This window comes from Fundulus heteroclitus, chromosome 9, assembly GCF_011125445.2.
Source record: "Fundulus heteroclitus isolate FHET01 chromosome 9, MU-UCD_Fhet_4.1, whole genome shotgun sequence".
NCBI classification, from domain to species: Eukaryota; Metazoa; Chordata; class Actinopteri; order Cyprinodontiformes; family Fundulidae; genus Fundulus; species Fundulus heteroclitus.
In genome coordinates this window covers 3,268,857-3,291,834 of record NC_046369.1, presented here as the reverse complement: position 1 = coordinate 3,291,834, position 22,978 = coordinate 3,268,857, and the positions used below count along the sequence as shown (strand labels likewise).

General features: G+C 40.2%; 1 protein-coding gene across 1 annotated transcript; it reads right to left on the bottom strand.

Annotated features, from left to right (window-relative positions):
• Positions 1–7,011: 7,011 nt before the first annotated feature.
• LOC105936955 (fibronectin type III domain-containing protein 7) lies at positions 7,012–22,274 on the bottom strand. Its single transcript, XM_012878033.3, has 14 exons — positions 22,169–22,274; positions 22,063–22,078; positions 21,663–21,923; positions 20,574–20,834; positions 18,813–19,073; positions 18,338–18,601; positions 16,975–17,229; positions 15,588–15,845; positions 14,173–14,427; positions 12,299–12,553; positions 8,896–9,153; positions 8,751–8,780; positions 8,617–8,655; positions 7,012–7,627 (listed from the first exon to the last, which is right to left on the bottom strand). Exons 1-13 carry the CDS (start codon positions 22,220–22,222, stop codon positions 8,624–8,626), a joined length of 2,460 nt encoding a protein of 819 aa, XP_012733487.2. The 5' UTR covers positions 22,223–22,274; the 3' UTR covers positions 7,012–7,627; positions 8,617–8,623.
• Between the last annotated feature and the right edge of the window lie 704 nt (positions 22,275–22,978).

Below are 22,978 nucleotides of genomic sequence, written 5' to 3'. Positions count from 1 at the left end.
TGTCTTAAAGTCGGTGACTGACTTCATCTGATAGTAACGCCTTCTCTCGCATGTTTAGCAGAAACTGCAGCCCTGCTCCATCCTTACACCGAAAAACAGGTTGAGTTAAACACAACCAGTACCAGTCAGAGCTACTGTCAGCCTCACCGGCCAGTCTCCATCTCGTCTTTTAGTTGATTTTGGAGAAACATCCAGTTTATGTAACATCCCTGTTGACCAAAGTCTTCTTGAATTATTCACGATTGCTTTTACGTCGACGACGTGTAACTGGGCTCTGCAGTGCAACAGATAAAACAAATAAACAAATAGATGGAAATGGCATTTTTTGTCATTAGGACCATGTTGGATTGTTGTTGGGGAGGGCTGAAGAAGTGGCTTCCTGTCATTGCATCCATCCATCAGCTTCATGATTGTCTGAGATCTCCGTGGCTCGTGCCTCCAGCTTCACTCAAGCTAAGCGTGGACGAACCCCTCAGAGGGGATGCACACACTCTGGAGTTTTCTCCCAGCGCCGTGTGCCCGGAAAATCTCAGACGAGAGGCGAAGAGGAGATGTTCTGGAGATATTTGCAGCAGTTTTTTTGCAGGGTTCCCGCAGGTGACCGAGCTCCTCATGCTGTCTTCAAAGCCGAGCCGCCCCACAGAGGAAGCTCCTCTCAGCTGCCTGAATGGCCGTTCTTTTCTTCTTGATCTACATCTGACGACTGAATACGATGTTCAGCTCAGAGGAGACCAGGCGTTTGCTGCAGCAGCTCCTGAATTATAGAATCAGCAAAGGCCTCTTCCTCATCTGTCTTTAAATTCCTTCTTAAAACCCTTCTCTGCTCCCCGGTCTTTGACACTGTCTGACATGCTTTTATCATGGGTTACTATTATTATTATTATTATTATTATTATTATTATTATTATTATTATTATTGTCATCATGTGACTGCTGTTTCCGTTATTCTGTGTGCAGTGTTTTGGTCCTGCTCTATAAAAGGGAGCTGACATATTATGGTGTGGTATGCTTTGGAAATAGATGGAACAAATAAAACAAAACATAAAAGGTGTTTATTGATCATATTACCCTCCGGATGGTCTCCATAGCTGTGTACTTGTCCTTTATTTAACTAAAAAAATAACTCATAGAGATTAAAACCTCTTTTTTCAAGAGTCACCTAGCCAAGACAGCAGCACAGAACATACAACAAATCCAAAAATACAAAACCAGACTCATAACACACATAACCATGAAGCATCGCATAATTAAACATTAGTTTAATTATAGAAGTCAAATAATCTAATTTCTCTGTCCTTTCTCCTCAAATTGATTTGAATTGCTCTTAAGAAGAGATGCTACCTTTAAATCCGTCTGTGTGACACTACAGGTAGCAGGGGAAGAACATTTAAAAGCCTTTTTACCCATTTCAGCTCAGATCTTTGGGACCTGCATTAAAGTTATGTCCCTAAAGCGCATAATAAAGGGTAAGATTGTCAATATGAGTTTTAAAGGATGGATTCTCGTCAATCAGAATATTGTTTGAGACCCAACAACAAACTTTATTGTTTGTAACTTCAATTACAACTTGAACAGTTAGCAGGCCGGGATGGTGAGGTGAGAGCTGCTTACCATTTGAAAATAGCTTATCTTTGATTTATTTGGTTCGATTTAAAGCCTGTCATTATTTTTTTAATATTTTCTTCACTTTTCAGTCTATAATATGTCTGTCTTCTGTAACCCCCAGTCGGTCGAGGCAGATGACCGTTCATACTGAGCCCGGTTCTGCCGGAGGTTTTCCTTCCCGTTAATAGGGAGTTTTTCTTCCCACTGTCGCTTCATGCTTGCTCAGTATGAGGGATTGCAGAAAAGCCATGTACAATGCAGATGACTCTTCCTGTGGCTCTACGGTTCCCCAGGAGTGAATGCTGCTTGTCGGGACTTTGATGCAATCAACTGGTTTCCTGCTATAGGACATTTTTGACCAATCTGTATAATCTGACCCAATCTGTATAATATGATTGAACTTGACTTTGTAAAGTGCCTTGAGATGACATGTTTCATGATTTGGCGCTATATAAATAAAATTGAATTTAATTGAATTGAATTAATGCATTTAATAAGTCAGAAACATTTTATGTACAACTACAATTTGAGCCGAAACGAAGTGCACTCCAGAGAAATTTACGTTACATTTACTTACACCATCATGGGTTTTCTAATAATTAGTAAAGTGGCTGAAATACGCACTGGTCCTATGATAAAAACTCAATATTTTGATCAAGATTGTCATAAACAAACATTTGTTTTTGTCAAAGAAATCTTCTTTTTATTTTTGTCTTTCCATCTTTCCTTCCACCTCCAGTTTACTGTAAGTCTATGAACTCTAAAGACATGTTCATGGGCTCAGAGATGTTATTTTTTTGTTATTCTTGCAACAATACATGAGAACACGGTGTATGAGCCGATCCCCAGAGATAATGACTAAGGAGGGGCAGCCCGAGAAAAGGAGACAAGCTTTTTACTGAATCTGAAGTCAGGAAAGTAATATTGAGGATTTGGATTTCATCTAAATAGACAGATTCTAAGAAAAAGAAAACTACCTGTTAATACCTCATCTGTTTTTTTTTTTAAAGATTTTTTAAACATACTTGATAACGAAAAGCAAAATTACTTTCAATCAACAAAAACTAACCCCATTCATGCCTTTATGTAGGCTAGCGATCTTTTATGACGGAGTCATAAAAGGCTTATCACCACCCGCTTCCTTGTGGCGCGTTAGGAAAAGAAGAAAAAGGGAAGTCAACATGAAAGCGGATATACGCCGTGACCCCTGCAGGAAACCTTACCCCGGCGTAAACAAAAGCCCAATTTTAAGCACAATAAAGGAGGATAAGCGATGTGAACACCTTGATATGTCCTTGTATTGTCCTGAGAGGACACAGTTACGGGTCACGGGTATTGAGCGTCTCGTGATGCAACTTCCAGTAAACTTCTCAACCAGTCTTCATCTTTCGTGTTGGGCACCTTGTTGCCCGTACCTAGCAACAGAGCATTATTACACTGGTCAGTCATAGCATTGCTGTGATTATCTCTTCTTTGTGGCACCTGTTGGTCGGTGGGATGCATGTTAGGCAGCTGGTGAGCATTTTGTCCTTCCTGGCAGGAAAGACAAGCAAGTGCAAAGGACAGGGGTCACATGGTTGCTATTTTTGCTGATTTTTATAAAAAGTAAAAGCTCTCAGCATAACGTGGCCTCTTCTTACTGCTGCGAGAAGCAACAACATCAGAGCGGGAGCACAGAGCGATGGAAGAAGGCGCTCAGTCCTGATTAAACGTGCGTTTGTTCAGCTAACAGGAACGGACAGGTGCGTTGTTTACCTGGGGAACACATGGTGGCAGGATGCACTGTGGGAAGAAAGGAAAGCAGGCGGAGGTAGTATGATGGTTTGGGCAGTATTCTGCTGGAAAGGCTTTAGTCGTGCAGATGTAGATCCAACAGACCACCTACTGAGACACTGCTGTGGGATCATGTACAGAAAAGGTATTCCTTTCAGGAGGATGATGCACCTTGCTGATAAACACACACTGCTCTCCAGGTCAGCATTTAGGGGAGCATCCTGTAGATGTGAAAGACCAACAGTCCTGATACGTAAAGAGACTACCTCACCCCTCATTTACCGGATTTAACCTCTTAAACCTGAGGGTCTATTTTCCAAAGAATGCATGCTCATTCTTTATGAGGCGTTTCTCAACTTGGACAACGCCTAAACTGCTAACCTTGTTATCAACTAACATGGAGGTCCTGGAGGTTTACGTGGATGTGAAAATTTGAGAGTAAATTATTCTGGGCCTGGGTAAATGAGATTTAAGTGCCCAAAAAATACATTTCTCTTAAAATAAAATGGATGTTTACAATATAAAACGTCTCACTTTTGCAGCAAAGACGGAAATAAACACAGTAAATTGTAACTAGGCTGCACAGGGGCGCAGCAGTTTCCTGCTCAGTTTACATCTACTTTATATTTTAATACCTGAGAATCTCAAACAACTCAGATCACCACAGTTAACTTATAAAAAGTTATATTTTGACTAACATTTTTGGTTTATTATTTAATAACGTTGTTATATTGCAGATTTTAATTGTTTAATCCAAAACAAGGAGGAGCATTGGAGTCCAGGATAGAAGCGATTTAAGAACAGGGTTTGGGGTGTGGTTACTTTTTTTTTTTAATGATTTAATTTTTTTTTTATCATTTATTAGGAAAGATTGATAATTAATATGCAACTCTACCTGTCATTCATACAAAACAAACCTTTTAGGTTCGTTTCGTGTTTCTCTTCTCTACCTCAGTAAATATTCTCTCTTTTCCTCGCTGGTTTCCTACATTTGAGTTCCTGCTCCCTGTTGCTCCGTTGCATCATGCTCCCTGTTACTTTTGTTATTTTCCCCATTCCCGATGTTATTTGTCCCGAGTTTGCTTATTGTTGGGGCATTATTAACATCTTTGCTTTCATATTGCGGCTTCTGAGACCCTTTCTGTGCTTTGGTCCAACAAAAAAGTCAGTTTCCTGTTGCTCGCCGTACCTCAACGTTCTACACTGCAATTAGAGGACTAAAAGTAAGTGAAGTTTTTTTTGAAATTTGTAGTTTTTGTAAATGATCTGACAATGGAATAAGATTTTTGCGCTTAAAGTAGAAACAATTAATCTCAATCATCTTATTTCAAGTGCAGTATACCTAATTATCTTGTTTTAGGGGCCAAAATACCCATTCCATTGGCAGATAATCTTGTTTACCTGCTGAAATCAAGGACAAATACAATTCTTTTCAAGTAAATTTGACTTACTTTTAGCTCCCTTTTTGATGTGTACTAACTTTCAGGAAACTATAAGTACAGGATTTTACTCTAAAAGGTTGTTACAAATGTTGCTGCTCTTTAAAAGCCACACTTTCCTATCGCACTGACAGCCATTGACAAACTTGCATAAAACACAGGGGCTTTTTCACTAATGGTGCTTGATGCCTCACTAAACATGGACAAAAAAGCACCAGCGCAAAGCCGACCTGCACCCCTGCAGCAAAATCAAGGTGCAAATCTTCCCTTTGGCGAGCTTTTTGAATTAGACGGACTCCAATTTTGGGTTTGCAAGCTTTGTGCACGTGAAAAATCATCATTTGTTGGCATTTGAGAAAGCACAAGAGAACGTCTGGAAGACATATTCAACTATTTAAGGGAGAATTGGGATGCTTAGTGTCTAAAAAAAAATCCTCCTGGTTTCCAACACATTGCATGAATTGCCTGATATCCTTAACATACGCATAATGTGGGTATGGAAGGAATTTTATTTCCTTGGTCCGGTTATGTCCCGGGTATCATTGGCCTATCTATTCCCAACCGAGTGTCACAGTATCTCTTTTATCAAACCAACCCCATTTACAGCGCATTGTGTAAAATACAGACGACGATCTTTTCAGATATTTTGGAGAATTGTTCCAAAAAAAAATCATTTTACATCGACATAAGTGTGGCTCTTCATCAGCAATCAGGGCAACGTCAGTGGAGACTGTGGACAAGGACCTGGTGACTATGGGGGAATATTCTCTCCACTTTGATCAACACACTGCAGCAATTTGCAAAAAGAGATTCCAAAGACTTTGTTTTTTAAGATGTTTGATCTTTTTTTTGTGTGGCACTAGAGGCCTTTATTTAAAAAGTGGATCGAGAGGAAACAGGGCAGAGAGAGAAGGGCAAGACCTGCAGCAAAGGTCCACAGACCCGGAGTTAAACCCGGGACGGCGGTATGGAGGACAAAGGCCTACACGGCCATCACCTCACTTGATGTTCGACAAAACACTGGGGATTTTATTCTATAGATCCTATATTGAGTCTGTTTTAGCATTTGGTTTATTATTTCTTAGGGCCAAAAACATCCAGGCCAGCAGAGGAATTTGTTTTCCTTCCTTCAGGTGGAAAGTAAAGTTTGCCAGCTATAAGGTGCAACTGGTACAAATGTTCTTTAATGCAATGAAATTAGTTATTTGTTTAAATCCTTTATGATATATTTGATTATTAGTAAGTCTATGCTTTTAATCTCTTTGCTGCTGCACAACGTATTTCCCTCTGTGTGACAATAAAGAACTGAACAGAAGAGATTTCCACGAGGATTGCTTTTTACTTGTTCATCTCCATAGTTAATAAAGGACATAAGTTCATAAGACTGTTACATTAAACCACACACCTTATATACACCTGTTGTAATTTGCAGACTTTTGCAATGCAGATTCCGCTGCCTACTTGTTACTGTCTACTTGCACACTATCGTCTCAGAATATCTAAATGAACATTACTGTAAACAAAACCTCAAATCATCATTGTTCAATAAGCACCGTACTAACTCACTGTCTGCTATCTGTGACTCTCCCGAACGCTGAAAAAGAAAAATGTAACCCTTGTTCATTGCATGCTTGTTTGTCACAAGAGAACAACGTCTGGAAGACTAATATTCAACACTTTAAGGGAGAATTGGGATGTTTAGTGTCTAAAAAAATCCTCCCGGTTTCCAACACATTGCATGAATTGCCTGATATCATTAACATACGCATTACGTGGGTATGGAAGGAATTTTATTTCCTTGGTCCGGTTATGTCCCGGGTATCATTGGCCTATCTATTCCCTACTGAGCGTCACAGTATCTCTTTTATCAAACCAACCCCATTTACAGCGCATTGTGTAAAATACAGAGGACGATCTTTTCAGATATTTTGGGAATTGAGCCAACTGAAACTTGGACTGCAGCAAGAAAGTTCACCAAGAACATGGCAGCTGGGCGTGTTTTTAAAGACAAACTCATGTAACATTTCAAAAACATTGTAAAAAGTTATTTGTGCTCATTGAATACCCTGTGATGTAGTTTTATTTAAAGACTTTGGCTCATTATGGTTGTAAATATGTTTTATTTTTTTATAAATGTCTTCAAACAAATATCTAAATGACAAACAGACCACAGAACACATAATAGATGCTGAGATTATGTTTAATGACAGAAACATGCATCGGTTTTAAACAGTTACACACATTTAACACACTTGAAATGAGCGTAGCAGTCAGAAGCAGCGCTGAAAAATCATTTTGCTAACTGGAAGTTTTACTGAAAGCACAGATCTGGCTCTGCTGCTTCATTACAAGGCGGCTTTCTGCTTAGGGACGACTGAATAAATACAGATTAACCTTTTTGTTTAAAAGTCAAAATGTTTATTATTGAAATAAAACGGAGGAATGTGTAACGTGGCTCTCTTTCAGTGGGATTATTCTCCGCCAATGTTATTCTTTTAAACCCAACATGTCTGTAATTTCATGCATTAGTTGGTAAAATCAGATACAAGCTTAATTTAAGTTAAGATTAAATGTTTAATCTCAGTACATGCTGTGAGAAAAAGCCACTTTCGCCTTTGCCTTAAAACTTCACGCAATTTCGAATCTTGATGTTTTAGTCGGCCATTAGGTTTTTATAGTATGATGTAAACTATTCCTTAATCGTGGGTACTTATGTGCTCATGAATCATGGCCAAAATATCATGTCTGTCAAAAGAGAGGAAGAGGTTATGCAGGAGGAAGAGGAGCTGAACTGCATTCGCCACCAGAGTCTGTAAAGAAAAACACCATTTAATCATGAGGAAGATGATAATTACATTTTCAGGTAATTTCCTTGTGTCGTGCACAGAAAATTATCACTTCAATAACGCACCATAAAGCAATAGTAAATGATCTGGATGAGGAAGCATTGAATACCTGAATAACTGAATTAAAAACTGAATAAAATGCACATTTGAACCTGTCTATCCATGTTTGTTTGTCTTTCTCTTGGTGGCTTGTACTGAAAAAAACAACCGAAATGATGTTGGTTTTGCTTAAAACTTACTTTATATAGTGTTACATTATTAATGAATGTATGTATTAATTACTACACTACACACAGAGTGATCTATTTCACTTGTTTCCTTGATGATTGTGGCTCACATTTCAAATTTATCAGAAGATTTGATAATTTCATAAGAAAAATAACAAGAAAAATGAATGAACTGTTGCTCAGTTGTTCAAAGTCCTCATTCTTTCTTTTTTCAAAATGGCAATAAAAGTCCTAAAGTCAGGATGAAAACTGGAGAAGCACAGAGTCCACGGTGAAGTCCAGTGAGAAGTTTGACGGTGATTATCCGGGAAGCCATGTTACCGGTCTGAAGAATCCTTTTTATTATTTGTTTTATGTTAAATTTCAGATTTTATGAAGAACTGAATTTTCACAAACATTATTTCCAGTCAGAAATAATAATAAATAAAAAAAAACAACCTTTGAATGCGTTAAACCTGAATCTGCAGGACTGACTATCATGTTGGGCCTTTACCCAGCTTGATCAGGGTTTCTTTAAATTATAACGGCAAAGAAAAAAAACCTTCATCTGCTACCAGAAACTCTTATCCACCTTGTGTCTCTGCGGGAGTCTTTCAAAAAACTGAACAGTTGTGTGATGATTTATTGCAATTAAATTAATTATCTCTCAGTCGGGCCTAATTGTGGTAACGGCAAATGAATCCTTATGATTGTATTTTTTTAATTTATTTTTTTTATAAAACTTACCTTGAAGCTAGTCGACACTTCTTTTTCCTCTGTAAATGACTGGAGGTAAAGAGAAAGAAGCGATTCTTTTCAATAATGCAGTAATAATTGGTGTTTTGCAGGTAGCTGGGAGCTGAAACAGGAGATACGCTCACCTGAGCCGATGTTGCTCCCTGCACAGGTGACTAGAAGAACAGAAACAGAAACATAGCTCAACTTCTCAGTGTTTTATTCAAACTAAAAGCTCATATTTAACTAAGAAGAAGATGGTAGTGAAAGATCTGAGGAGGACTGGCACACCTGAGTAGAGTCTGCGGGGGCAGAACAGAACTCTGCTGCCCTCTGGAGTGAGCGGAGCTACAGCTACGTGATACGGGCCCTCACACTGGATGTTTTCCACAACGCAGCTGTTCTGCCCAGGCGATGCGGTGCAGGTATAGTTGCTGGTGCCCACCATGTCCACCATGGTGCCGTGGCTGCTGGCTGCGCTCCGCCAGTAAACCCGCAGAGAGTTACCGGCCAACATCTGGAGCTTGACGCCCGATGGGCAGCAGGGGCCTGGAGAGACACACTCCTGGTGAATAACAGGCTTTATTTTATCAATGAAAGCCAAGGGTATGGGTCTTTGGTGGCAGCTTGGTTTGAACACATTTATACAGCTGTTAAAATGGCAAATATATATATATATATATATATATATATATATATACGGACCCTTTAATAAGGGCTGTCAGGTCTCTGTACGACCGGTGTCAGAGTCTGGTCCGCATTGCCGGCAGTAAGTCGGACTCGTTTCCGGTGAGAGTTGGACTCCGCCAAGGCTGCCCTTTGTCACCGATTCTGTTCATAACTTTTATGGACAGAATTTCTAGGCGCAGCCAAGGTGTTGAGGGGATCCGCTTTGGTGGCCTTAGGATTGCGTCTCTGCTATTCGCGGATGACGTGGTCCTATTGGCTTCATCAGGGCGTGATCTACAGCTCTCACTGGAGCGGTTCGCAGCCGAGTGCGAAGCGGCCGGGATGAAAATCAGTGCCTCCAAATCCGAGACCATGGTCTTGAACCGGAAAAGGGTAGAGTGCCTTCTCCGGGTTGGGGAGGATATCCTGCCCCTAGTGGAGGAGTTCAAGTATCTTGGGGTCTTGTTCACGAATGAGGGGAGGATGGAGCGGGAGATCGACAGGCGGATTGGTGCAGCGTCTGCTGTGAAGCGGGCGCTGTACCGATCCGTTGTGGTGAAGAGAGAGCTGAGCCAAAAGGCCAAGCTCTCGATTTACCGGTCGATCTACGTTCCTACCCTCATCTATGGTCACGAGCTTTGGGTCGTGACCGAAAAACGAGATCCCGGATACAAGCGGCCGAAATGAGTTTTCTCCGTAGTGTGTCTGGGCTCTCCCTTAGAGATAGGGTGAGGAGCTCAGTCATCTGGGGAGGACTCAGAGTAGAGCCGCTGCTCCTCCACGTCGAGAGGAGCCAGTTGAGGTGGCTCGGGCATCTGGTTAGGATGGCTCCTGGACGCCTCCCTGGTGAGGTGTTCCAGGCACGTCCCACCGGGAGGAGACCCAGGGGAAGACCCAGGACACGCTGGAGGGACTATGTCTCCCGGCTGGCCTGGGAACGCCTTGGGGTTCCTCCTGAGGAGCTGGCCCAAGTGGCTGGGGAGAGGGACGTCTGGGCCTCCCTACTGAAGCTGCTACCCCCGCGACCCGACCCCGGATAAGCGGAAGAAGACGGACGGACGGACGGATATATATATATACAAAATATTAAAAAGATCTGATAAAGATAAATCCAGAAACAGTCCTTGAGACATTTAGAATATGTGAAGAAACCAACTTTTCTGATTCTGTCCAGCTTTTAAAGTATAGTATTTCATAATTGTTTTCATTGCTACCTGCTACCTTCTGGGAAGAGGTTCCGCAGCATCTGCTGCAGGTCCACCAGGTTCTGCAAAAGCTTTTTCCCTTTTGCCATCAGACTGTTGATCTGCTGAACTCTGCACCACTTTTGCACATTTGCATCATTGCATCTTTATCTAGCATTACAAATGCTGCCGAACTTGGAGTTTCCAAATGTATTTTTGCACAAATGCCTTTTGCACCATCATTTCTGCACATACAAATGGTTTTCAGTGTTCTCTTCTCCTGCATTGTTTACATTTCAATTGTTTACTTTTTAATTAAAAGCTGTATGCAACGAAATTTTGTTCTGTAGGCACACTGTACATACAAAATGACAAATAAAGATGTCTAAGTCTAAGTCTATTTAAAATATGCACCCAGATAACTGAATTAACCACGTTAAGCAAGTTGAGAGGCCTTAGCTTATGTTCATTTTAGACTGTCGAGTATGTAGAGGGATGTTTTAGCATGAAGAAAGCCCTGGGCGTGCAGCTCCTCAGGTCCTCGTTCTTTGCTTTTACAAAGAGGACAAAGATTATTATGGATCCCAGACCAATTAGTGTAGAAAAATTCAGTACAGGTCTGATCTTGTCAGGATTTTGGTTGTTTGTGGTATTTTGTCATTATGGATCATGCTTTAGTTTTGGGGTTTTTAGGATTGTTTTTGGAATAAGTCACATTCTAGGTTATTGTTTCTGTTCCCTCTTCCCTGCGTTTCTTCCTGTCTGCAGTTCCTCTCCCCAAGATTTGGGTTTAAGTTTACTTATTTCTTGGTCTCTACTACCGGACCTCTGTAAGGTTATTTATTTCTGTTATCAAAACCCTAGTTCAAACCATTTGCAGCTTCCGAGCTGTTGTTTGTGTTTTGATCCGGCTGCTACATCTGGAACCGTGGCAGATCCATTAATAAATTTTAGCTATTATGTTTGACTTAATCATGAAAAACAACAAAGGTATTGTAAATCTCAAACTGTGTTTTTAACACAGTTTTCTATTATCAGCATAGAAAATAGTTCAATATAACTTAGGGTTGGACAATATAGAAAAAAAGCATACCAATAAAATAGAAACCATATTGATCGATATCGATAATTATCAACAAAATGACCATCGTCGCTTCCAACGGGATCTGCGATTTGGCCCCCACTCAAGCAGACATTCTGCAGTCTGGTGAGTTATTAGACCCTTAAATATTTCTTTAATCCCTTCCTCATTATAAAAAAGAGGAGAAATAACTGATAAAGGAGCTTAATTCATCCACCTTTGCTTCATTTTCCTCTATATCATTTTATTTATACTGGGACGGGAGGATATAGAAAAAAGCATATTAATAAAATAGAAATCATATCGATAATTATCAACAAATTCAAAACATATATTTTATTTATTTATGGCCATTATATGCTGTTGCTTAGCAACCGATGTTTAGATCCAGAACACACAAACACTGAATTCAAACTCAACCTTTCATTCAACCAACTTTTTACCAAAACTGCAAGTGTTTAAAAAAGAAAAAAACAACGTGTGCTCTCTGAACTCTTTGAAGGGGGCGGAGCTTGGTTCCTGGGTCTGCGTTTGTGATTGGTCGGGAGTTATTATAACTTTTTATTGACCCTTTTTTTTTCTATCGTCGAAATACGTCTATCGATCGGTCTATATTGTTATTGAATTATCAACCAGCCCTAATACAACTGTATAAAATATAGTTACATGGTCTGTAAATAAAACATCAAATGACTATTACAAGATTTTCTAAGGGAAGAGTAATAACTGGATCTATCTGTGCGTAAAAATGATCACTCACTGGAGGAGAAGCCCTGATAGGAGCAGTTGGAGGCGTGTCCACTCGTGCTGAACGCCTCCATGGTGACGGTGTAGTTCGTGCCACAGGTGATGCATCCCATGAGGCAATGGGAGTCCTGGGTGTGGCAGCGGGCGTGTCCGCGCGGTGACGTCAGGGAGGCGATGAACGACTGCGCCCCTTTGGCGTGAGACCACGAGACGTTGGACATGGCCTGGGTCACCTGTTCGACATTCAGACTCGCTGGGCAGCAGGGCTCTGCAGGAGAAGATCATAGGTGTGGATGCAACATTTTAGAAGAGCGACACCTTGGACTTCACTTAACTGTATATATGTATAACTGTTACAATTACTGTAACAAGTGTTTTGCAGTAACTACGTGCAATAATGTGCTGTGTTTATTATTATTATTATTATTATTATTATTGTTGTTATTATTATTATTATTATTATTATTATGGTGTTATATTATTATGTTATAAAGGTCACTCATTCCTGCTGCTACCTGATCATAGCTTTATAAGTGTAACTATTAGAGTAACGACTGCAACCATGCACCATAGCTGCAACAATAACTGTAATAACTTATGTGCAATAAGCTATTTAAACAAGGTGCTATAATCAGTGCATTAAGCCTAGGCAATAATCCTGTATAAACTGTATAAACTGTGCAATAAGCCTGTGCAATAGTCCTGTATAAACTGTATAATAACATATGTGCAATAACATATTTATACATAGGAGTGTACAGAATTGTATATTGTATATAGCTGTATAACTGTATCTAACTGATTCTACTTCCTACTTTGACACCTTCTTCTGACTTTTGACTATTGAGCCGATGGGACAAGTGAATTTCTCCACTGTGAGATCAATAAAGCTTATCTTAACTTATCTTCACTTAAGCAACAAATATATCCAGTTATTGCGTTCTTGGGCTGCACAGTGACGCTGTTGGTAGCTCTCTGGCCATGCTCCATGGAGTTTGTATGTTCTCCATCTGGATGCACTGGTTTCTGGCTTCCTCTCACAGTCTGAAAACATGACTGTGATGTTAATTGTCTCTCTATACTGCCCTTTGGCTTTTTTACATACATAAAAAGCAGTTTATCTCTTTTGTTTATGTGTTGCACTACAAGGGACTCTCCAAAATGGATGCCACCTCTTGCCAATTAAATGCTAGATAGACACCAGCCCCATTGGTACCCTGGAAGGTTTGGAAGGATATAAAACATTGACAATGCTGCTTGTTACTATTATAATACATAGGAATACAGTTTGGCTTTTCCCTTTACTGGTCATCGATAACTCCTATAAAACCCCTAAACAGAAGGGGACCTTTTGTCTTGTGTGCAAATTAACAGTGTATTGTTTTATGTGCACTCACAATGTTGCAGGAAATATAAAAATACAAATTGCTTCTTATTGCTTATAGATGCACAGAGTGATTTATAAATAGGTGAATATTTCTTGAAATAAATGTAAAATCACCTGCCAATGGAATTGACATTTTGGCCCCTACAAATAGATAATTTGTTTACTGCAACTGAAATAAGATAAAAAAAAAATCTTATTTTAAATGCAAAACTCCTATTCAATTGGCTGATCACTTGACATACATGCACAAGTCAAAAGAAAATACGCTTATTTCAAGAAAATTTTACTTTTTAGTTAACTTTTTGCAGTGAAGTGTCCAGAAAGCATAGAAACTTATAGTTCTTTTTCTAGAAGTAGAATTGATGCGTTGTTTATAGCACGTTTTAAGAGCTTTTTCATTCCATTTTTATTGAAAAAAAGTACTACAACAAAACCTGATGGTGATCCCCAAAAATTACAAAAGCATCTTTTTTTTTTATCTCCACCATTGGACGTCTCACCTGTTTCCAGCGAGGTGGAGAAGCTGGGTAAGCTCTGCCCCGCGCTGCTGGTTGCTGTCACGCTAAACTCAAAGCTAGAGCCGCAGGTGAGTCCGGTGACGTCACAGCCGCTTCCGCTGGTGCTACAGGTACGCCTGCCGTCCTCCCCGTCTGCGCTCACGGTGTAATTCGCAGCCCTGTTGCTCGCTGTCCAGCTGACACTGATGACGGAGGAGTTCCTGAGATTCAGAACCAGGTTTGTTGGCGTGCAGGGAGCTGAAGTGCAAGAAAGAAGACCAGGAGACCTTTTTTATTATCTATTTTAAAATGTCCTTCTTGGTAATGCTCAACACAGAAGAGCTGCCTCCTCAGGTCAAGACTCTGCTGTCCACCTGCACCTTAGGGACAAAGTACACTCTTTTGAGGACCAAAATGTCCACATTTTGGACAAAGAAGACAGATGGTTTGAAAGGGTTGTGATGGAAGCCATCTACGTTAAGAGAGAAAAAACAACCTTAAACAGAGGAGGGGGCCTTAGGTTCCAACTCTCAAAAACTTACAATACAGCTATAGGATTCTGGCCAATCATCACCTCAATTCTCACCCTTATATGGGTGATTATAACATCGGTCCTTTAAACCAGGGCAATAACAACCCTAACGACTCCTTGGTACAGAGGAGTGGACCAGTTTCGGTTCAATCTACTGATTTAATGTCTTTAACGACCGCCCATTACTAAGGGGTGGACCTGTTTCGATTGAATTTGCATGTTATCTAAGCCATTACAAGGCCTTTGTTTGGCAATGGTATAAATATGTTACTCCACATTACTCCAGACTTTTTGAATTGAGAAAGCTTCCTGGAGAGGAGACGAAACGTCTTCAACTACAGAAAACAAGTCCAGTTGCTTTGTTTTTTACCTTTTTTTGGAAATATACAGTCAGTTTTATATTAATCATGTATTTTTCAGCAAGAGTTACCAAAGTCCTAATTACTTAACTGTGTGGCTTGGAATGCAAAGAGGACGGAGTCTCCAGGGTCACTAACAGGCAATAAATTCATTTAACCATCTTTTTGGGATACTAGGCAAGTGGGAGTCACATGATGTTTTATGGGGTACCCGTCAAGAAGGTTGATGGTAAAAGCTTTTTTATTGTTCTTTATGCTTATCTTAGTAAACTCCTAGAATACCTGTTAAAATATATCAAGGCCAACCTAATCAAAAGATGAGCCCTGGGCGGGGTCGGCGGACACACGCTTGCAACCGGTATGGAAGGGCGGTCTCTGATAATTGTTTTCTTCCTTCGCTGCCAAATCTAGAAAACTGGGTGAGGCGGGCCTTAGTGAATGAGACGGGAAGAACTAGAGGCCGTCCTGTCATTGCCAAAGTCAATATAAAAACAAGCTCTTTTTAAAAAAAAGTAAGAACCCTCTACCTGTGTCTGTGGTGTGGGATTTGCAGGCACGGTTGCAGCCACTGATTTCATTGCAGGGCGTCACCAGCACGGCGTAGGAGCTGTCGCAGCTGAGGTCAGAGAGGGCGCACACCGGAGCCGTGTCATTGCAGAGGATGACCTCCGAGACGTCAGCCGCCCGAGTCTGGTACAGCTCTGCTCCCCGCGACGCTGCCCAGGTAATCTCCAGGGTGTCGGCGCTCACAGCAGAAACAGACACATTGTCCGGGCAGCAGGGCACTGAAACACACACACGCTTGTAAACATGGAAGCACAGTCTCATGTCCAGGCCACCTGTGGTATGGAGCTAAAACAGTGACAGCTTACAGCGGCATTGACAAGAGATTTGGCATTGGAAAATCAAACACTGAAAAGTGAAACACTGAAAAATCACTTGCAATGACACCGAAAAAGAGATTTGGCATTGAGAACTTAGACACTGAAAAGTTAAACATTGTTAGAAAGTAAAAACTTATGATTATGGAGCTAAAACAGTGACAAATTGCAGGGACATTGAAAAGAGATTTGGCATTGAAAAATTAAACATTGTAAAGTTAAATATTGAAAAAATCCCTTGCAATGACATCAAAAAAGAGATTTGGCATTGAAAACTTAGACATTAAAAGGTCAAACATTGTTAGAAAGTAAAAACCTATGATTATGGAGCTAAAACAGTGTCAACTTGCAGTGACATTGAAAAGATATTTTGGCATTGAAAAATTAAACATTGTAATTTTAAATATTGAAAAAAATCACTTGCAATGACATCAAAAAAGAGATCTGGCATTGAAAACTTAGACATTGAAAAGTCAAACATTGTTAGAAAGTAATAACTTGTGATTATGGAGCTAAAACAGTGACAAATTGCAGGGACATTGAAAAGAGATTTGGCATTGAAAAATTAAACATTGTAAAGTTAAATATTGAAAAAAACCTTGCAATGACATCAAAAAAGAGATCTGGAATTGAAAAATTAGACATTGAAAAGTCAAACATTGTTAGAAAGTAAAAAAATTATGATGATATCCTCATTTTATGATGATGAGTACCGGAAAAACGGAGGGCCCTTGAAGGGGCCCGACCCCCATAACAGTGCCAGCTTGTAGTGAAATTGTAGCTGAAGAAACTCTGCAGTGACACTGAAAACATCTCTTTGAATAAAAGCAGCAGCATAATATGACATTCTCATTAAGTTTTTACTTTCTAACAATGTTTGACTTTTAAATGTCTAATTCTTCAATGCCAAATCTCCTTTTTCAATGTCATTGCAAGTGATTTTTCAGTGTTTCACCTTTCAGTGTTTGATTTTACAATGCCAAATCTCACTTCAATGTCGTTGTTTTAGCTCCATACCTGTGCTGCTTCTCACCTGTGGTGTGGTTGAGAATCTTCCCTTCAGGACTGCTGCCAGCCTGATTGTACGCCGACACGGACATCAGGTAGGTGTAGCCACACAGGCACTGATACGTGCAACTGTTGCCGGTGGAGTTGCAGGTCGCCTCGCTGCCGTCGTCTCGTTTGACGGAGGCCTCATAGCCGTCTGCGTGAGGTACCGTGTTCCACGTCAGCGTGCAGTTTCCTTCTGACGAATCCGCAAAAGTCAGAGACTCTGGAGGGCAGGGGACTGTAGAGCAAAGAAGAGGAGAGTTTGGACATTTGGTAAACGTGTCCCTCTAACATATGACACTCTGAAGACTTCATTTGAAACATGCACTTGGAAATTGAGCAAGAATTATTCCTAATAATCAAACTTATAATCTTACAGTCAGGTGTTGGGGGGGGGGGGGGGGGGGGATCACAGTCAAATTTAGACACATAATTCAAACAAAGGGTCAAAAATCAATGTGGAAATTTTAGAATAACAAATGAGACTTCGATGATTTGCAAATTATTGCTATTATTTTATCAAATATGAATTATATTTTTTTATATTTAGCTGTTTTAATTATGGACTTTAGCAAAAAATATATAAATCGTGTCAAATTTTAAACAAAACTAAACCTAACAAGCATCCATCCATCCATCCATCCATCCATCCATCCATCCATCCATCCATCCATCCATCCATCCATCCATCCATCCATCCATCCATCCAGCCCTCCATCCATCCATCCATCCATCCATCCATCCATCCATCCATGGTAAAATATCTTCTCCATTTCAGATTCTCCAATTCTGGGGTAAAACCTCATTCTAGACCAACAGATTGTAATCCATCATTCTCCTTACTGGTTATGTATAAAATGATTATTATTGATTAATTGATTAACTTTAATTTTAATGGACATAACAGACAATTACTAAGCTAGCATGTGTCTGTGGACCCCATATGGATTTTGCTCAGGCAGGATAGGAACCATGTGACCATGGACTTACAAAACGCTTGGCATGGGACCCACTTTGGTTGGGCAAATATAACCTAAAACCACGGAAATCAGTTGTGTAGCTTGTAGAATAAACCAGTGGATGAATAAATCAGACAAAAAGTGCATAAATCATATAGGTTCCACCTGGGTCACATGTGTGACATCCAGAGATGTCTGTCATGAAGCCCATATAGGCAGTCTATAAAAAGCTTTTATTTAACCTACTGAGCATCCCAGCTATAGTACATGCTTCATAAAAAAAAAAATATATATATATATATATTTTTTTATTATTTTTTAATGGGCTCCATTTGTAATTTCTGGTAGCGAAAGTCTTCAGAGCGGTGCAACCGTGTTTCTACTCACAGGTGACAAAGCCCACAGGGCTGGATGGATGACTGGGACCCGCTTGGTTTGAGGCCGTGACGTGGACGGTGTGTACTTCTCCACAGCCCACTGGTGACAGCGTGCAGGAGCTGGAGGAGCCGCTGCAGTTTAGGTTCTGGTCGCTTGTCGCCTGATACTCAACGGTGCCGTGGACGTCTTCGTTGAGTTCCCAGGAAACAGCGAGGCCGGCCACGTTGTTACTCATCACCACCAACACCTTGACAGAGGATGGAGTTGGAGGTCCTGGTAAATAAAAATTAAACACTCATTTTAAAATAATACTGAAAATTCCTTGTTATTTCAAGGCCATACATTTTAAAAACCTTACTTCTGGACATTACTTGTCAAGAAAGTTACCTTTATAGGTATATGGCAGCCAATGCTATTCAAATAATCAGATTTAAAAATGGACCCAATGTAATAAACACGGAGGATAAAATCTGAGTCTCCTTACGAGTAGTCTGGTTGATGTACAAACTTCCCTCTCCCTCTCGGCCCTCGGCGTCCCAAGCTGAGCTCCTGAAGACGTACAGGGAGCCGGCATCCAAGCCGGGGAAGGTCAGGTTGGTGTTGGTTGTGTTGTACTTATCCCGAGTGTTGGAGCCAAACTTATAGATGGACACTGTGTACTGCACAGCGTGGGGAACAGGAGGCCAGGTTACAACAATGCTGTCATTGCTGGGAGAGGAGGTGGAGAGTTGAGGAGGTGCCAACACTGAGGAGCAGAAGAAAGGTTTCGTAAGTGAGAAAAATAGACATTAAACTTCATTCTGCTGTTTAAAGGCTGGAAAATTATTAAATAATGACAGAACCTTGGTGGTATAGTTGCTTTTGCTTAAAGAAGTGCCATATCCATTGTTTATACCCACTTATTAGCGCAGGGTTGCTTGTTCCTATCTCCAGCGGTTATTAGGTTATTAAGAATTAAGGTCCATCCTGAACGGACCACCTGTCCATCACAGGACAAACAACCATGCACACACTGGAGGGACCAATCCATCCGACAGTCATGTCCCTGGACTGCAGGAAGAAGCTTGAATACTCAGAGAAAACCCACACATGCACAGGGAGACCCCAGGCCCGGATTCAAACTTATGCTGCAAGACAGCAGCGCTATCAGCTGCACCACCACACAACCAGCTGTATGTACATTAATTGTTTATTTTAAGTCAAAGCTCAGCTAATACTGCCCCAAATTGATCATGCCAATATATTTGTTGAAGGGCTGTTATCGGAATTATTGGATACTAAAAAAAAAGATTTTGCTTTGACAGCATGTTTTTGAAAGGTATTCTATTCTTATTTGAGTCTTACTAAAATCCAAAGTTTTGTTTTGGTTCAGGTCTTTGTCACCACGTTCCAAACAAGATGTTCAGAGCCGGTCAGGGGTTTAGACTTATCATCCGCATGAATTTCAAATTGATTTGTCCCCTGACTGATTTATTCAAGCTTTTATTTTTCCATTGTGGAACGAAACAACAAATTATACAACCAACATGCTCAATGATTTAAAAAAAAAAAGGGGTCTTCATGGTGCTACGGACTGTGTGAGTGCTAAAAAGGTAAGACATAGATGCTGTAAAATAGACATGTTCAAACTTTACTGTCATCCTGGTACGACAAGGCGAGGCAAAGATTGAGCTATTTAGTCTCAGTGACAGGATGTATACTTTGAGGGTCCAATAAAAGGAATTTATTAAATTATTATAAGTATTATGGTGGCAGCATCATGCAGTGGGATTATTTTGTGGTCAGTGATGGAATAGAAAAGGAGGAGGACTACCACCAGATTCTTCAAGTTATCTCAAACCAAAACGTTGAAGCCTGGACATTTTATGAAGCTCCAAATATAAGCATCAGTTCCTCCAGGTGAAGCTGTAAATGTTAAATTGTGAACCGTAATGCTATTTGATTTCATGCATCGTGAGTATCAGATGCTTCCCACTGGGGTAAGAAGCACTAATAAGTTGTAAACGCTTTGTTCTATGGACTGAGGATGGGACCATCTCTTTGTGTGTTCAAGGATGGGGTTAGATAGAGTTACGGATGATATCTGAGAAGGCCCTCAGGGATGCTGACACATTTCCTGGGTAAAGTTTGAACAGAAGATGTTTTGCATCGGCTCGGCTACTGAACAATATGGCAGATCAAGTGACATCTGCAGGGCAAATGAGACTGATGCATAACAGCTATTTACTGTAATAAAAAATACTACCTGTCTTTGCTGCTAGGCGAGATGATGGCTGACTCCGGCCTGCATCATTTACAGCCATGATGCTGAGCTGGTACTCAGTGTACGGGTTGAGAAACTTGATCTCTGCCGGGGAGGAGGACACCGTATCCTCTCTGAAGAAGCCATTGCTGTTCTCCACTCGTATGATGTAAGAGCTCGCCCCTGTCTTTGGGTTAAAATCCACCATCAAGGTCCGGCTGTCCATTGGCTTGACGTTCTTGATGGGATCCATCATATCAGGAGCTGAAACAGAGATGCACACACATGCAAGTGTAACCTGACAGTGTTTTTATTACGTGTTTAAGGTAAAAGCACAAAGAATATTGGACACTTGTAGACTGGTATGGCTTATGTGATTCTTCCTATGTCAAATGCACAAATGAAACACCAATATTTAGTTATTTACAGAGTCTATCCTGAAATAAAACATGTAGAAAATCTTAAGCCAGTGGTGAGATTTAACTTCTAGCAGCACGACTAGACACACTCACAACTCCAATGGAACGGTTCAATCAAAACATGTTCATGCATCACAACGGCCCAGTCAATCTCTAGACTTCAAAGTATCTTAAAATCTGTGGCAAGAACTCAAAAGATACATTCACAGATGTTCTCTGTGCCCTCTAACAGAGCTTGAGTATTTTTAAGGAAAAATGGGAAATACATACAGTATCTATATGTGAAAAGCTGGTTTAGACAAATCCACCCCAAAGACTTGCAGTTTTATTGCGAAACGCGATTCTACAACGTATTGATTCAAGGGAGCTGAATACAAAACGCTTTTTAAAGCTATACCTGCAACAACTTTTTTTAAAACCATGTATCGCTTCCCTTTCAGTTCAATTCCCAATCATGCACTATGTTCTGTATAACAGGAAATCTCACTACAATATATAGAAGATTGCAGTTGGAACATGACAAAATCTGAAAGCGCTTAAAAGGTTATAAATAGTTTAGCAAGGCCCTAAAAATGATATGTAATGGATATCTGCAAACATGTGCTGCAAGAATACGTTCAGAAAGGATACAGTGATATAATAAATCATATTAGTGGGCAGTAGAGTAGCTCACCTGTTGATGTCTGGGTTGATGCATGGCTTAGCACATTCTGGTTAGCATCCAAAGCTTCAACAGTAAAGACATATGCAACATCTTGGGACAGAGAGCTTATGGAACCCATCACAGTATTTGGACCAAACGTGGCAAAAGCGACCGGATTGTTTTGTGAGCTCGAGAGGGCTGCAGATATCTTGTAGGAGGTTGCTCCGGAATAGCTGGTCCACCTGAGAATTACCGTCTTGGATGTTGCAGAGAACACAGATACCTTGATGTCTGATGAGAAACGAGAACATGCATGTTTTTTTTTTTTTTTCCTTGGACTTTAAGGCTCTGATAAGCATTGTGTTGTTGTGATTCCTTCTCATTTGAAGCATCCACAGAGCAATGTGTGTCAAAGGAAAATATACAGTACCTGATTGTCCCGCGGCCTGCAGATTTACAGGAGAAAAACATGACATAAATATAACAAAGTTAAAAAAGGTGTTCTACAGCTAAGCAAGCATACTGCTTAACAGTACCTGTGAATATATATTCAGAAAGACCAGAATGGCCAGCCACTTAATAACACCCATTCTTGATTTGTTTCTTGAAGTTCTTCTTTTACACCTCACACCTCTTTTTGATCCCCAGATTCTCTTCTCTGTGATGTCTTCAACTTCTCTTAAAGATATAAGGTGTCTGTGCTTATTAAAATATCTCCTCCCTCTTTGGGACAAAGGTCCAATCATACCAAAGTACAACGTCATCGCCTTTAGACAGGTCCATTGTGTATAATGCAATCTATGGGTAATTGTGACACACAGACACATAGACTCACATAAACATACATACATACATTCTTTAAAAAACGCTATTAATAATAGGAGTAAATTATTAGAAAATACAATACATAAAGCATATTGTGCGTAGTAGTTGCTTGTGATAAAAATGCATGTTGTAATAATATTTAAGACTGTATAAATGATGGTAGATGATTACTATCATAATTGGCATAATTGTACATTTATTATATACACCCATTCATCTGTCTATCGTCTATGTTCATACAGGGTTACGGGATTTTAATATAAAATCAAAGCATTAATAAACAAATTTAGAACAGTGCACAGTGAAATAGTAGTAAGCTTATAATAGCTGGTACTCCAGCTTCCTCCCACAGAATTAAAACCTGTATCTTAGGATAACTGGCTACTTAAAATTGTCTTTATGTTTGACTGTGTCTGTGGACGTTTGGCTTTCCTGTATCTTGTTACTGCACCCTGATGAATAGGAGGCCTGTCCAGAGTTTACCATGATTTTTTGCTTACTGGCCACTGGAGATGGGCAAC